General features: G+C 33.0%; 1 protein-coding gene across 4 annotated transcripts; it reads right to left on the bottom strand.

Annotated features, from left to right (window-relative positions):
* Positions 1–824: 824 nt before the first annotated feature.
* On the bottom strand, positions 825–12,155 carry LOC127941448 (uncharacterized). 4 transcript variants are annotated; one of them, XM_052536488.1, is made up of 8 exons: positions 12,017–12,155; positions 10,009–10,332; positions 9,076–9,108; positions 8,823–8,852; positions 8,150–8,266; positions 6,874–6,957; positions 5,960–6,749; positions 4,449–4,796 (listed from the first exon to the last, which is right to left on the bottom strand). In XM_052536488.1, the coding sequence occupies exons 1-7, from the start codon at positions 12,072–12,074 to the stop codon at positions 6,400–6,402; spliced, it is 996 nt and encodes a 331-aa protein (XP_052392448.1). In that variant the 5' UTR covers positions 12,075–12,155; the 3' UTR covers positions 4,449–4,796; positions 5,960–6,399. The 4 variants fall into 4 exon arrangements, with proteins under 4 accessions (XP_052392452.1, XP_052392448.1, XP_052392451.1 ...); XM_052536491.1 differs by lacking the exon at positions 6,874–6,957; XM_052536489.1 differs by lacking the exon at positions 6,874–6,957 and having other exon boundaries at positions 5,960–6,752.
* Positions 12,156–12,449: the final 294 nt, after the last annotated feature.

A 12,449-nucleotide genomic window follows, 5' to 3' on the forward strand; every position in this document is an offset into this window, starting at 1 on the left:
GATAGTTGAAAACGGCAGAAATCTTGGTTACACTGTCTGTCTGTGTGTGTGCGTGCGTGCGTGCGTGCGTGTGTGTGTTTTAATGACTAATACTAATGCCCCTGCACATATACCCTGAATAAAGTAAACTTGAGTCACAATGCTGCCTTACTTGTGTGTGAACTTCACTTTCTTAGGTTGCTGTTTTCTTCAAAGGGTTTTAACTATTATGCTGCCTGCTAAAATAGTTATATTGTATATTTCAATAAAATGTGTAGAAACAAAATATTCTCTGAATTCTTTCTCTTTATCTCTTTATTTCCTTTTTTTATCTCTCTATCTCTTTATTTCCTATTGTCTTACTTTGTTTGATGTTCAAATTCTTAAGTATGAGGTGTGGAAGAGAAAAATTGAATCTTGGTAGCATGAAAAGGAACAGTTTTTTTTTTTGATTTAGTCAAAATGTAAATATAATTGATGGCATCATCAGTTCTATTTTCCTATAAGAAATAAACTGGTGTATTTATTCTATGTGAGTACCAATTAATTATATTTACTTGTATTACTTGTTGCTTTGTTTGTTTGGTCAACAGAAGTACCCACAAGTGCATCATGTTGAAAATAAGGTCAAAGGAAACCAGATGCACTGCAGATTCCATTTCCTGCCGTTGACCTGTCAATACCATCACAGTTTCCACCCTGTAACTCAACATCTACCTCAGTCTCCTCTGTCTCACGTACACAAGAATCATAGTCAATGGTTTTACAGACCTTTCTTTTAAATGGTAAAAGAAACCACAGTATGAATGTTTCAGAATCAAGCCTTAGAAACATTTCTAAGAAATCTGCAAGGCATCTGTACAGCATAAAACTCTTTATTACAAAATTTTTTGCATCTGTCTGGGCATGAAATACAAGTAGTTTTTCATGCGTGTAAGTATGACACATCTTAACTTTAATTAAAGAAAGTCTCATAAAAAAAAGAAGATGATTTTTTTTAAAATAAGAATAAAACAATCAAAAGAGCTTCTATACAAAAAAAAAGGATTAACATCTGCTACCACAATCAAGAGCTTCAACCGAGGGGTTCTAGCATCTGAAGATTAAAATCGCTTCCTCTATTTACAAAAATGAGAGAGAGAATGCAAAATGCAATCCAATGAACTGAACATCAAGTTTGTCTTTATTTTCTGGTTGTCACTCGTCTTCACCCTTCTGTAGATCAAAGTAAGACCAGTAAACAGGCACTTGATACTGTAGAGAGAGAGAGAGAATATTTTCATCAGAATCCTAGAGAATTTAAAGAGACGTGATACAAAAGAGCAGATTTGACACAAAATGAGGCTCAGAAGCGTGTCAGTGAGATCCCACCGCATGCTCTCACTGTGGAATTGCCGATGTTGCTCAGAAATTGTGCTTTATGACATCATACAATTATGTGGGAAGCAAAACAATCCAGAGCAATAACATTTTTAATTCAGAAGATAAAGATATAGCAAGCTACTTGTGTCTACTTGAAACACATTTTATTGTGCCCTGTATTGCAATGCATTATTGTTGATTTGGGTCAAGGGTCCTTCATCTGTTTTGGAATTTGCATTATGCAAATCTTCATATGCATATGTATGAATAATTCAAATGACCTACTACATTTCCCAAAATGTAAACAATACAGAACACACTCCCAGATGTCTTTTTTAATGTTAATACACAGGTGAACCAATTTTATGGATCAAGGTTGAATCACTTTTTGATTTTGTTGAATTAATGTTGATTTGCGACATTGTTTCAACACCTTTTTGACAGAATGAATTTCAGCCTGGCTTATAAGTATTTTGACAACCTTTTTATAACCATTTAGCATTAAATGTTATTTAAAAAAATTTTTTTTCAATGTTGAAACTACAGCTGACGTTATTACAACTATTTCAACATTAACGGTCAGCCATGTGTCGACTAAAGCTAAAAGGTTATTATTTTATTTTATTTTATTACAATAAAAATGCAAAATAACCTTATATTAGTGCCGCAATGTGAGTGCGCTGTGCTGTTCAAATAACAAATGCATTTGCACCCATTTGTGCACCCGTGCTGGTCTTAGAAAGAGGTGTATATTTTGTGATTTTGAGGAACTGAAAATAGATTGCACCTTAGATCAACTCAAACCAGGTCTAAAGTCTGGTGCAATATTTTTTCTATGCTATTTTCTTTGCTTGCACCTTTGAGTTTTTTTACAAAATAATACACAAGATATAATTTTCAGCATGCAGTAAGCTAGTATTCAGTTTCAAACAGAGCCAAACCAACATTTGGCGCCATGGGTGTGTTTAGAAACCAACCAACATATTCATGAAAACAAATTAGTTTAACAAATAGTTCTGCTACAAACATGTTTAGGCTTTATAGATAGACTACGGTAGGAGTTGTATGTTTTTGCATGACACAAAACATATAATTTTGCCATTTTATACCGATTATTTAAACTTCTCATGAGGTCGGAGCTGACTTACCCATTGGAGGGATCCTCGAGAGGACCCTGTGCTACCGTTCTCTTCCTCCATGTGCTCATGCTCCTCACCTTCACTGTTGGGTGTCTGGTGAATGACTACTCGCTCTGAAGTAAGATACAGACATTGAGATTAAGGGCTACATCCAAATATCTATGATGACAGTTCAAAACCATGCATAATCTTTTAAACCAGATTTGTTATTATAGATTTTTTAATCTAGTAAATATGTTTGTGTAGGTTAATGAATACCAGACTTCTCTCATCTCCAAAACTGATTGCATTTTTTAAGCAGAATTAAAAGGCATGCCTTTCAAACCATACTTTTTGTTTTTCTTTTTTTCTTTTTTTATGACACAGAACCAGACAGCTTACGCTGCCGAATAAGCCACAGAAGTCTATGCAGTGTGCATGACAAAATGTCTACTCTGGAAGTGGGCAATGTGACAAAACAAAAATATACTGTTCCCGTTATAAACCAACAAAGCTGTTAATACTATAAGTAGCATTGCTTATATCCAGAGATGTTAAAGTCATTGCATGGAAGCTATATCCAGACAACAAAAAACACCTGCAGGAGTGTGTGAGACACAGCCAACTGAAATATTAATGCAAGTAACTCGAGCAATGGCACCGCTTCAGAAACCAGATGAAATATTGTAGAAATATATTAAGTAAAATTATAAATGCAAATATAATATATTATTTGTAAAATTAATATTAATACAGACTGCACTGGCCTACAATATGAACATTATTAATATTAATATTAATAGAATAGGAAAACTGACAATTTTGTAAATGTATTATTTATTAATTGCATAGAAAAACATTGATTTTCATGCTGTTAGTGATCCATTCAGAAAGAACTCATGTGACTTGCAGCCCATTATTTAAAACTATTTTTACTAATGCATGACTGCAAAAAATAACAATGTAACATATATATATATATATATATATATATATATATATATATATATATATATATATATATATTACATAAAAATAAAATTTAAGTCAGATACAATTTATATATTCTATATTTATATCTATATTCTACACATATATACAAATATTTGAAAATATAATATATTTTTATATAATATAAAAAATATATTATTTTAAAAGTAATATTTGGGAATTTTTGTTGCAATGTTTTTTTTTATTTATTCATTAGAATAATAACTGTTCCTTTTAAAAAGTAACATTAAATATGTTTAAATGAGCTCAACAGTTGCACTTCCTGTGCAGGGGGCCACACGCTACAAAATCTGACAAGTTTTGACATGAAAGACCTGCTCACACAGCAACTTTGTGACATAAGTTACATGATTTTTCATATTACATGAACTTGCATCATTCACTGTACTGTTAGTCAGTGTAAGTTTTTTATTTTTATTTTTAATGTTTTTTATTTGTTTTTGAGTGGTGCTGTTGTTTAGTAAGCTGAAGAAAATGTCCGATTCGTCCAATCCGTGAATGAATAATAAACACACTGGCTGTGATTATAGTATTGAACTGGGAATAACTGGTGTAAAAAGCCTTATAATTCTTAAGGAACTTTTAATGAGTCTAAGCTTTGCAAAAGTACAGCAATACCGCAGACGATAAAAACAACGCAGCAGCACAAACACACCAGTAATGAGTCTCAGTATTGAAGTGTACCTGATTTTTTACAGGAGTTTCTCATCTTGAACAGACTGAAGACCAAGCAGAAGGTCAGCAGGCCGATGGCAGCAGCCAGAGACAGAGGCAGCAATAATGTTGAAGCGTCTGATGCACTGTGTGGACTCTGAGTAGGTTGAGACGGGTCAGAAACTTCAACAGAAGAAATAGACTGAATTAGTTGAACTGAAATTATTATTGTATGATTTTAAAAATGGTGGTATTTTATTATTTTAAATTTTATTGGGATTTGTAGTAAAAAATTATATTGTGAAGGAAAATTCTTACCAGTCACCGTTTTGTTATCTAGTATGCCATTGAAATATGTCGTTTCTACTAGATTGTCATTGACAGTTATGACTGTTCCACTACCATTCTTGCTATGCAGGATTGGTATATCTTGAGTCACTTCACAAACATAATGACCTGAAGCATTTTTAAGTATGTTTGTGAGGTTCAGAGCTGTACAGTTCTGTGTTGTATGTTCTTTGGGATCCTGCTTTTGTTTTGTATCTTTGATGTACCAAGCAACTTTAACATTCTGTATGGTTTCATTCCAGCAGCAGCTGATTCGAGCAGATTGTCCTTCATTCACAGTGATGCTGGATGGACTCTGAATCACAGACAGATCCTCACTTGAAACTGTGAGAAAAGATAAACACACACAAAACACATCAACGTTTTCTTTTATTATCTTGTGGCTTTGAAGACTTTTCTGTTACTCAAACTGTTAGTATTTAAAAATAAAAAAATAAAAACTGGTACTGGTCTTTTCTTTTTTTTTACTAGGACATTATTCAGCAATTTTACAGATATTTCCGTTAACCCTAAAACATAATGCAATGAAGTCCATAATTTAAAATACAGGTCAAACATGCATAAAAAAAGAAATACTTGCCCTATTTTAAAGGATTTCTTTCTTATTAACAGTGCATTTAACATTGTAGAAAAAACAAGAAATACATACATATAATATGTAAAAAAAAAAAAAAAATTGTAAAAAAAAATTGAAATATTGAATTCTTAAAAAATTAAAAGATTCAATAATATCTGTTATTGAGAATTTTGTTATTGAGAATTTTGATAAGTTTGTTGAGACCCACTATAAGAAAACATCTCTTTAAAAATTAAAAAAGCCTGTCACGATGGTGCAAAACCGCTGGTGAGAATCTGAAATAAAACCATATCATGGTGTGAAAAAAGAAAAGAACATTGTAACAAAATTGTTTTTAAATGATGTCAAAAATAATGGGTGATAATTGTGAAAAAATATAAAGACCACGATGTCTATCTCTTATAAAAGCTCTTACAGATCACATTAGTCTAATCAAGTCAAAGTAGGCCGCTTGCTGTTCACAGTATTTTCTGTTCATGCCTACAAAAGTTACAAAAGAGTGACTTAGCTAGTTAAAAAAAAAATGTTTTGCAAAATTTATATGTGAAAATCTTCCACCTTTCTTAGTAGTAGTACCTTTTAATTTCTTATATAGCTCTACCTTATAAAACATATGTTCAAATAACGACAACAAAGGAATAACGAAGAGGAAATTTGTTTTTCTAAATCGATCAACAACATGGCAGAAAAAAATTACCATATGCTCTAATTATACAACTAGACAACTCTTCAGAAGTGTTTATTAAAATAGTCCAAAATGCTACAAAAAATGTCTCCTGATGAACACAGAAAGGCAGCATCCTCTCACAGCTCTACAGACAGTTGTCCTTGATTTTGTATTATACAGAACAGTCTCCTGGAGCATCTGTGCTGGGTTTTCATTCAGGAAGGAGTTTCGATTGGCACTTACCTCTGAAACAAAGGCATGACACGAGGAGTCCACACAGGAGTCTGGAGGAACACTTCATTTCTGAGCATCTGTAGAGAATCTGGACTCTACTTTCCTCCCACATCACAACCTTTCACACGCATGACACTCTCGTACTCGCAGAATTTCACCCCCTCCCAACGCAACTAATTTTGTCACAGTGAAGCCTAAACCACAACACTGATCTCGCTTTCGATTTACCAAAGACACAGATAAACAATCATATACACAATCCCACAATACATACAATCAGACAAAAAGATTCATGCACGCACAATACATATTATACAGTATTTCATCTACTTTCAGAATTCAGTGTAAATCATTGCAAATCCATTATGAGTCTGTAAACAGGCAATTACGCAGGAAGTGGCATCATAGGCCTGAACAACACACCCATAACACCATTTCCTGTGTGTGTGTCACAGAGCTGAAACAATGCCGCCCAGAACAGAAACAGTCACTTCTTCAGCATCAGTCATTAGATGTGTCTTCTTATCAGTGTTCACAACAGATTCAATCTTGTTTTTTTCATCATCATGCACTGGAGATGTGCCTCGTTCAGTGTCTACAACTACATCAATCTGTTTTTCTTCATCTTTTTCTTCTTCTGTTGTAGCAGTAACCTCAGGTTTCTGGTTGTTAACAACCATCTTTTTCTCTTGTTCAGGAACATTCTCACTTCGTTTAGCCTCTTCAGTTTCACTCCTCTGTGTATCTCCAGCTTCCAGGTCTTCATCTGGTCTTTCTCCTGACTCTACAGCATGCTCCACTGCTTCAGATTAAAAAAGAAAGAAAGAATTCAGTTACTTACTAAAATCTAATCTAAGGGGATTAACTTTTACTTTGAACAAACAGTTTGAGAAAAACTAATAATGTGATGAAAATTGACTCACCCACAAGCCATCTAAGACGTAGTGATTGCTCACCAGTGGATCCCCTGCAGTGAATGGGTGCCGTCAGAATGAGAGTCCAAACAGCTGATAAAAACATCACACCACACTCCAGTCCATCAACTAATGACTTGTGAAGTGAAAAGATTAATGTTTCTAATAAATAAATCTATCATTAAGATATTTTTTACTTCTATCCATAAAGTCCTCTATCTGAAATAATGATTTCTCCAGTTAAAAAGTCAGGAGAGAAATCTGCACAGATCAAGCAACGTTTACAAGTGAAAACAGTCCAAAACAGTTATAAACACATGTATTGGTGGGTTTTGATGTGAGAAGACAACAGGTGATGGACTTTTGGAGGAAACATTATTATGGATTATGGATTTTTAAATTCAAGTGCCTAAATACTGGATTTATTTCTCATAATACACAGCTTTTCACTTTACAAGACATTAACTGTTGGTCTGGAGTCATGTGGATTACTTGTGAATTATTGTGATGTTTGAACTCTCATTCTGATGGCACCCATTCACTGTAATGCTAATTATTTCCTAATCTGTTTTGAAGAAGAGTCACATCTACATCTTTGAAAGTCTGAGGATGAGCACATTTTCATGATTTTTATTTTTTGGGTGAACTTTTCTTTTAACTACTTCTGTTCTGTGGTACAAACCAGTATTTTTAATTTACCACACTTTGTCATAACACAGAGACAAAAATATACTATTAGTGCTCATGCATGACAACAAACTGTCTGAGATATTGTTAGAAACTGACCTCTAACCACAAATTCATACACCACTGCTTTGGTTTTAAAATCTGAATATTCTGTCAAGTATTTCAGAAAAAAATATTACTATTATTAATACATTTAATTAAATATGTCTGTAATGAAATGTATTTGTAATTAAAAGTAGACCTTTCAAGATAAGAACTCAGAGGTTGTTAAATTGTGACATTAATTATCTTTATTGATTGTTTTTGCATGAATTATGTTTCTAATCATCATCTTTTGAATATTATTCTTGCATCATCTGGGATTTTAAATCATTGGGATGCATTCTGGAATTCTGGGATTCTTAGGATGCATGTGATAATGGTACCATGAAAGGTGTTAATTATACTGTACCTTTATCAGTTTTCACATTTATTTTTTGTTTCAGAATAAATGTTGTAATTAAGTTTGAATTAAATTCTTCATCACAGAGCTGGTCTGTTTGGTTAAAGACTAAACAAACTGCTAAAGTATATTGTGAAGTTTGTGTTGAACAGTAACCTGGTCTTGACGCAGTGACTTGTTTTTTGTCCCTGTTTAGGTAAAAGAACGCCACCAGCAGACAGATGAAGGGCAGACTTCTGAAAATATATATGAGTACTACATCCCGCGAACTACCTGTAAAAAACAATTCATCTTTTTAAGAAATTTTACAAAAACATAGAACCTACCCAAGAGTCTTTGTAGTTTATTTGATGCACATCCTACTTTTATGAGAGAATTTAAGGGAATTCTACAAAAGAGGAAAGCCTAACTCAGGCCTGGGAGTCACTAGACGATTATCAAATCTTAACTGATTTTGTAACCATGGTAGATCACAGATATGAAGACAGTTTCAACTGATTTTTAGCCTTATAATCCTTTAAAAAAATTATAAAAAATTGGGTTTGGGTTCATCATTGATGTTTCTATACTATCAGAAAAAAGGTACACAAGCTGTCACTGGGGTGGTTCCTTTTCAAAAAGTATTAATATGAAACTTTAAGGAACCAATATTCAACCTTTGGAGGTAAATAAGGTGCACCTTTTGAAAAGGTACCTAGACTGTACAAATGAAAAACCAGTTCCTTTAGATTAACAAATTACTGTACATTGAACTTTTACATCTAAGATAAAAAGCATCAATATTCATATTAAATCTTAATTTTAGGATCCAAATAATGATAGTTCTCACCTTCTGGATTTGTCTGGACATCTGGTTTTACTTTAATGAGAAATTATAATGACGATTATTAAATTAGGAAACTATTATACATTTAAAATATTATTAACATATTATGCACTTTTATTAGACACAGACAACAGAGACTGACAAAAAAACACTGAGAAACCCAAATCATCCACATGATCCCTGACTCAACACATCCAGACAACACGGACTAACTGCTACACAGAACAATATGTTTTCAGTAACATGTTATACTCACCCCCTGCCGGGTTTGAAAGTGTGTGAACATTGACTGTAACACAGCAGATAAATTGGATTATCTCTTTATGCAACAGTCTTAAAATCTGATATTGCTTAAATTACATTATGTTGCATGTCTTCCAACAGCAACACCAATTTTATTGGATTAGAATTGTGAAACGATCTCAGTTGTTGAATGAATGAGCATACAGTGATGTTTTGATTTCCTCATTTTTTTTTTCATCTTAGAAATATTGCCAGACTACGTTCAATGCTGTCTTTTCCTGTTGCTGAGAGGTTGATTAACACTTTTGTGTTTACAAGGATTCTTTACATTGGCTCCCTGTTAGTTTTAGGGTTGATTTTAACATTTTGATGCTTACTTACAAGGCTTTGCATGGGTTGGCACCTCAATATTTGTCTGAGCTTTTAATTCCTTCTACTTCAACACATGACCTTTGCTCATCTGGAACTGGCCTTTTAAATGTTCCATTAACTTGTTTAAGATTGATGTGAGATTTTTCTTCATTAGCTCCAAAACTGTGGAATTCTTTAAGATAAGGCAAATAAAATAAAATTGGGGGGGGGGGGGGGTAGCTTTTAATTAAAAATTTTATTATTTATTTTTAAAATAGTTTTATTTGTTGTTGTTTTGATTTGTATTTCTTTTCATATTTTTGCTTGTATTATTTTATACAGTGTATTATTTGTTTTTGTTCAGTGCTTTGAGATACATTTAAATACATTTTTGAATTAGCAGACACTTTTACCCAAAGCCACTTACAGTGCATTCAGACAAATTATTATTAATCACTTTACAAACATAACCACCTACATTTTATTTATTTGGGAATTTTAGAATAAAAGGCACGTTTACTTACAGACTGCTTTTATTCCAGCAGCAGATGATCTGAATGAGTAATGCTGGTCTTTTAGCTTTTTAATAACTTACCAGTTGTTGTCGTTTCTGCTAGTATGCCATTGACAGTTATGACTGTTCCACTACCATTCTTCCTATGCAGGATTGGTATATCTTGAGTCAATTCACAAACATAATGACCTGAAGCATTTTTAAGTATGTTTGTGAGGTTCAGAGCTGTACAGTTCTGTGTTGTGTGTTCTTGGGGATCCTGCTTTTGTTTTGTATCTTTGATGTACCAAGCAACTTTAGCATTCTGTATGGTTTCATTCCAGCAGCAGTTGATTTGAGCAGATTGTCCTTCATCTACAGTGATGCTGGATGGACTCTGAATCACAGACAGATCCTCACTTGAATCTGTGAGAAAAGATAAACACACACAAAGCACATGAACGTTTTCTTTTATTATCTTGTGGCTTTGAGGACTTTTCTGTTACTCAAACAGTGACTGTTTAAGACAACGCAAAACAAAACAAAAATATGTGTACTGATAATTTTTTTTGCCAGAAAATTATTCAGCAATTTTACAGACAATTCTGTTTACCCTCTGAAACACAGAGATATTGACTGAAACCTATGAAAGAATTGATAAACAAACCTTTAACATTAGCATTCATTCATGTCTGATCAATATTTCTGACTACATACTGTACATTTGATATTTAGAAAAAAAATTTGCTGTAGGAACCTCTACAGAAGCTTACAGTACAATAAAGTTTGTCTTAGTATTGGATGAAAAGTGAACTAGAGATGTGATTGGAGCATATAACGCAATTATGTTCCATAAATTAGCCCTAGTTTATTAATAACAAAACACTGTACTGCTACTGTAAATTGTAAAACAGAAATATCAATATCTTCCTAATACTAGCAGTATATAATTCATTGCCTGGCCAAAAAACAAGTCAATGTTTGGATTTAAATGAGCAAATACATTAGAGTCTCAGCTTGGATTATTATTGCAGTGATTAATACATTTCTGGCATGTTATGTGTTTGCAAATATTCTAACCATGACCAATTCAGTGCATAACTTTTCATTTCTAAAACAGCCATGTTGGAAGACAATGTCCATATTTCAGGATGAAAATGATGATTTATCAGGCTCAAATTGTGAAAAACTGGTTCAGTAAGCAGGAATCATTTTCATATATAAACTGGCCACCTGAACTTGAACATATTTAAAGTTTTTAGGATGTGCCATAGTCGACTTTTCAGAGTGGTTTGACTTTCCAACTCTCAATAACAGATATCACCCAAAAATGAACAACTCCTGATGGAAATAAACACTGTGATGTTGTATAAGGTTGTCAAAACAATGCCATGATGAATGCACACTGTTATCAAAGCTAAAGGGGAGCCAATGACATACTAGAGAGTGTGACATTTATTTTTATTTTTTTGGACAGGCAGTCCAAATGTGAATTCAATTCATTTAGATACATTCAAAGCCAACAAAACCTAACTACACTTGATAGTTAATGCTAATTCTCAGTGCATGTGAACAAGCACAGTTTTTGATTTTTAATAATATTTTTAATAATATAATAATATTTGTAATAATGTTCCTGTAGCTCAATTGGTAGAGTACTGGAACACATGACGTAAAAATTGATAGCCTGAATGCACTGTATATCGCTTTGGATAACAGCGTCTGCCTAATTCCTAAATTTAATTTAATTTAATTGAATAATGCATTAGTAAATGTTGGAATTAACATTAGCTAAGATTAATAAATGCTGCAGGAGTGTTGTTCATTATCAGTTCATTTTAATGTATTTAACTAATACTTTAAAGTGTTACCAAAAACATATGATAAACAGAAGGCAGTATGTAATATAAAAAAAATTACTTTGCATGAATTATGGCTAATAAACATGTATAGACAGATCACAAAGTCAAAATGCCATCAGGGTAACATAACAAATGATAAACGCTACCTTAACAAAGACACCTTAAACCCAAGATAATAAAAAAGAGACACAAAATTATTAAACTAACTAGTATTTTGAGCAGGTGTGTATACTCGATGTGGCTCTTACCTCTGAAGAAAATGAAGGACAAAAGGAGCCCAGAGATCAGAGGGCAATAGAGCTTCATTTCGAAGCGTTTATTCACAAATCCAACTAACTGTCACACTCGCTCACATTAAAACACTGATCATGACTTCCTCAGTGTCCGTGTGCCCAAAGCTTTATCTGACGCAATCTGCACCCTCTATTTCACTTCTGTCTACTAGGTAAAGGTGAAGTGTGAAGAATCTGGTAGATCATCGTTAACCAACAACACCGTTTGTTGTTCTCAGTATTCTCAAACTGGATCTAACTTTACCCAGTTCTTACAATAAACTGCTGTGTAACTCAGCACTACTGCTTTGATTTGATTTGATAAAAAAAAAGTTTAACATCAGATTAAAAAATAAAAGTAAAAAAATATAAACTATGTATTTTATAACTAATCATTCTGATGTTGATG

This window comes from Carassius gibelio, chromosome A21, assembly GCF_023724105.1.
Source record: "Carassius gibelio isolate Cgi1373 ecotype wild population from Czech Republic chromosome A21, carGib1.2-hapl.c, whole genome shotgun sequence".
NCBI classification, from domain to species: Eukaryota; Metazoa; Chordata; class Actinopteri; order Cypriniformes; family Cyprinidae; genus Carassius; species Carassius gibelio.

Excerpts from the sequence above, each read along its gene's own strand:
- LOC127941448 (XM_052536488.1), bottom strand. The coding sequence starts at position 12,074 with ATGAAGCTCTATTGCCCTCTGATCTCTGGGCTCCTTTTGTCCTTCATT. Across the intron at positions 10,333-12,016 it reads GTCCTTCATTTTCTTCAGAG|ATTCAAGTGAGGATCTGTCT; the intron begins GTAAGAGCCACA and ends CTTTTCTCACAG. Across the intron at positions 6,958-8,149 it reads AGTCACTGCGTCAAGACCAG|CTGTTTGGACTCTCATTCTG; the intron begins GTTACTGTTCAA and ends TGTTTTTATCAG.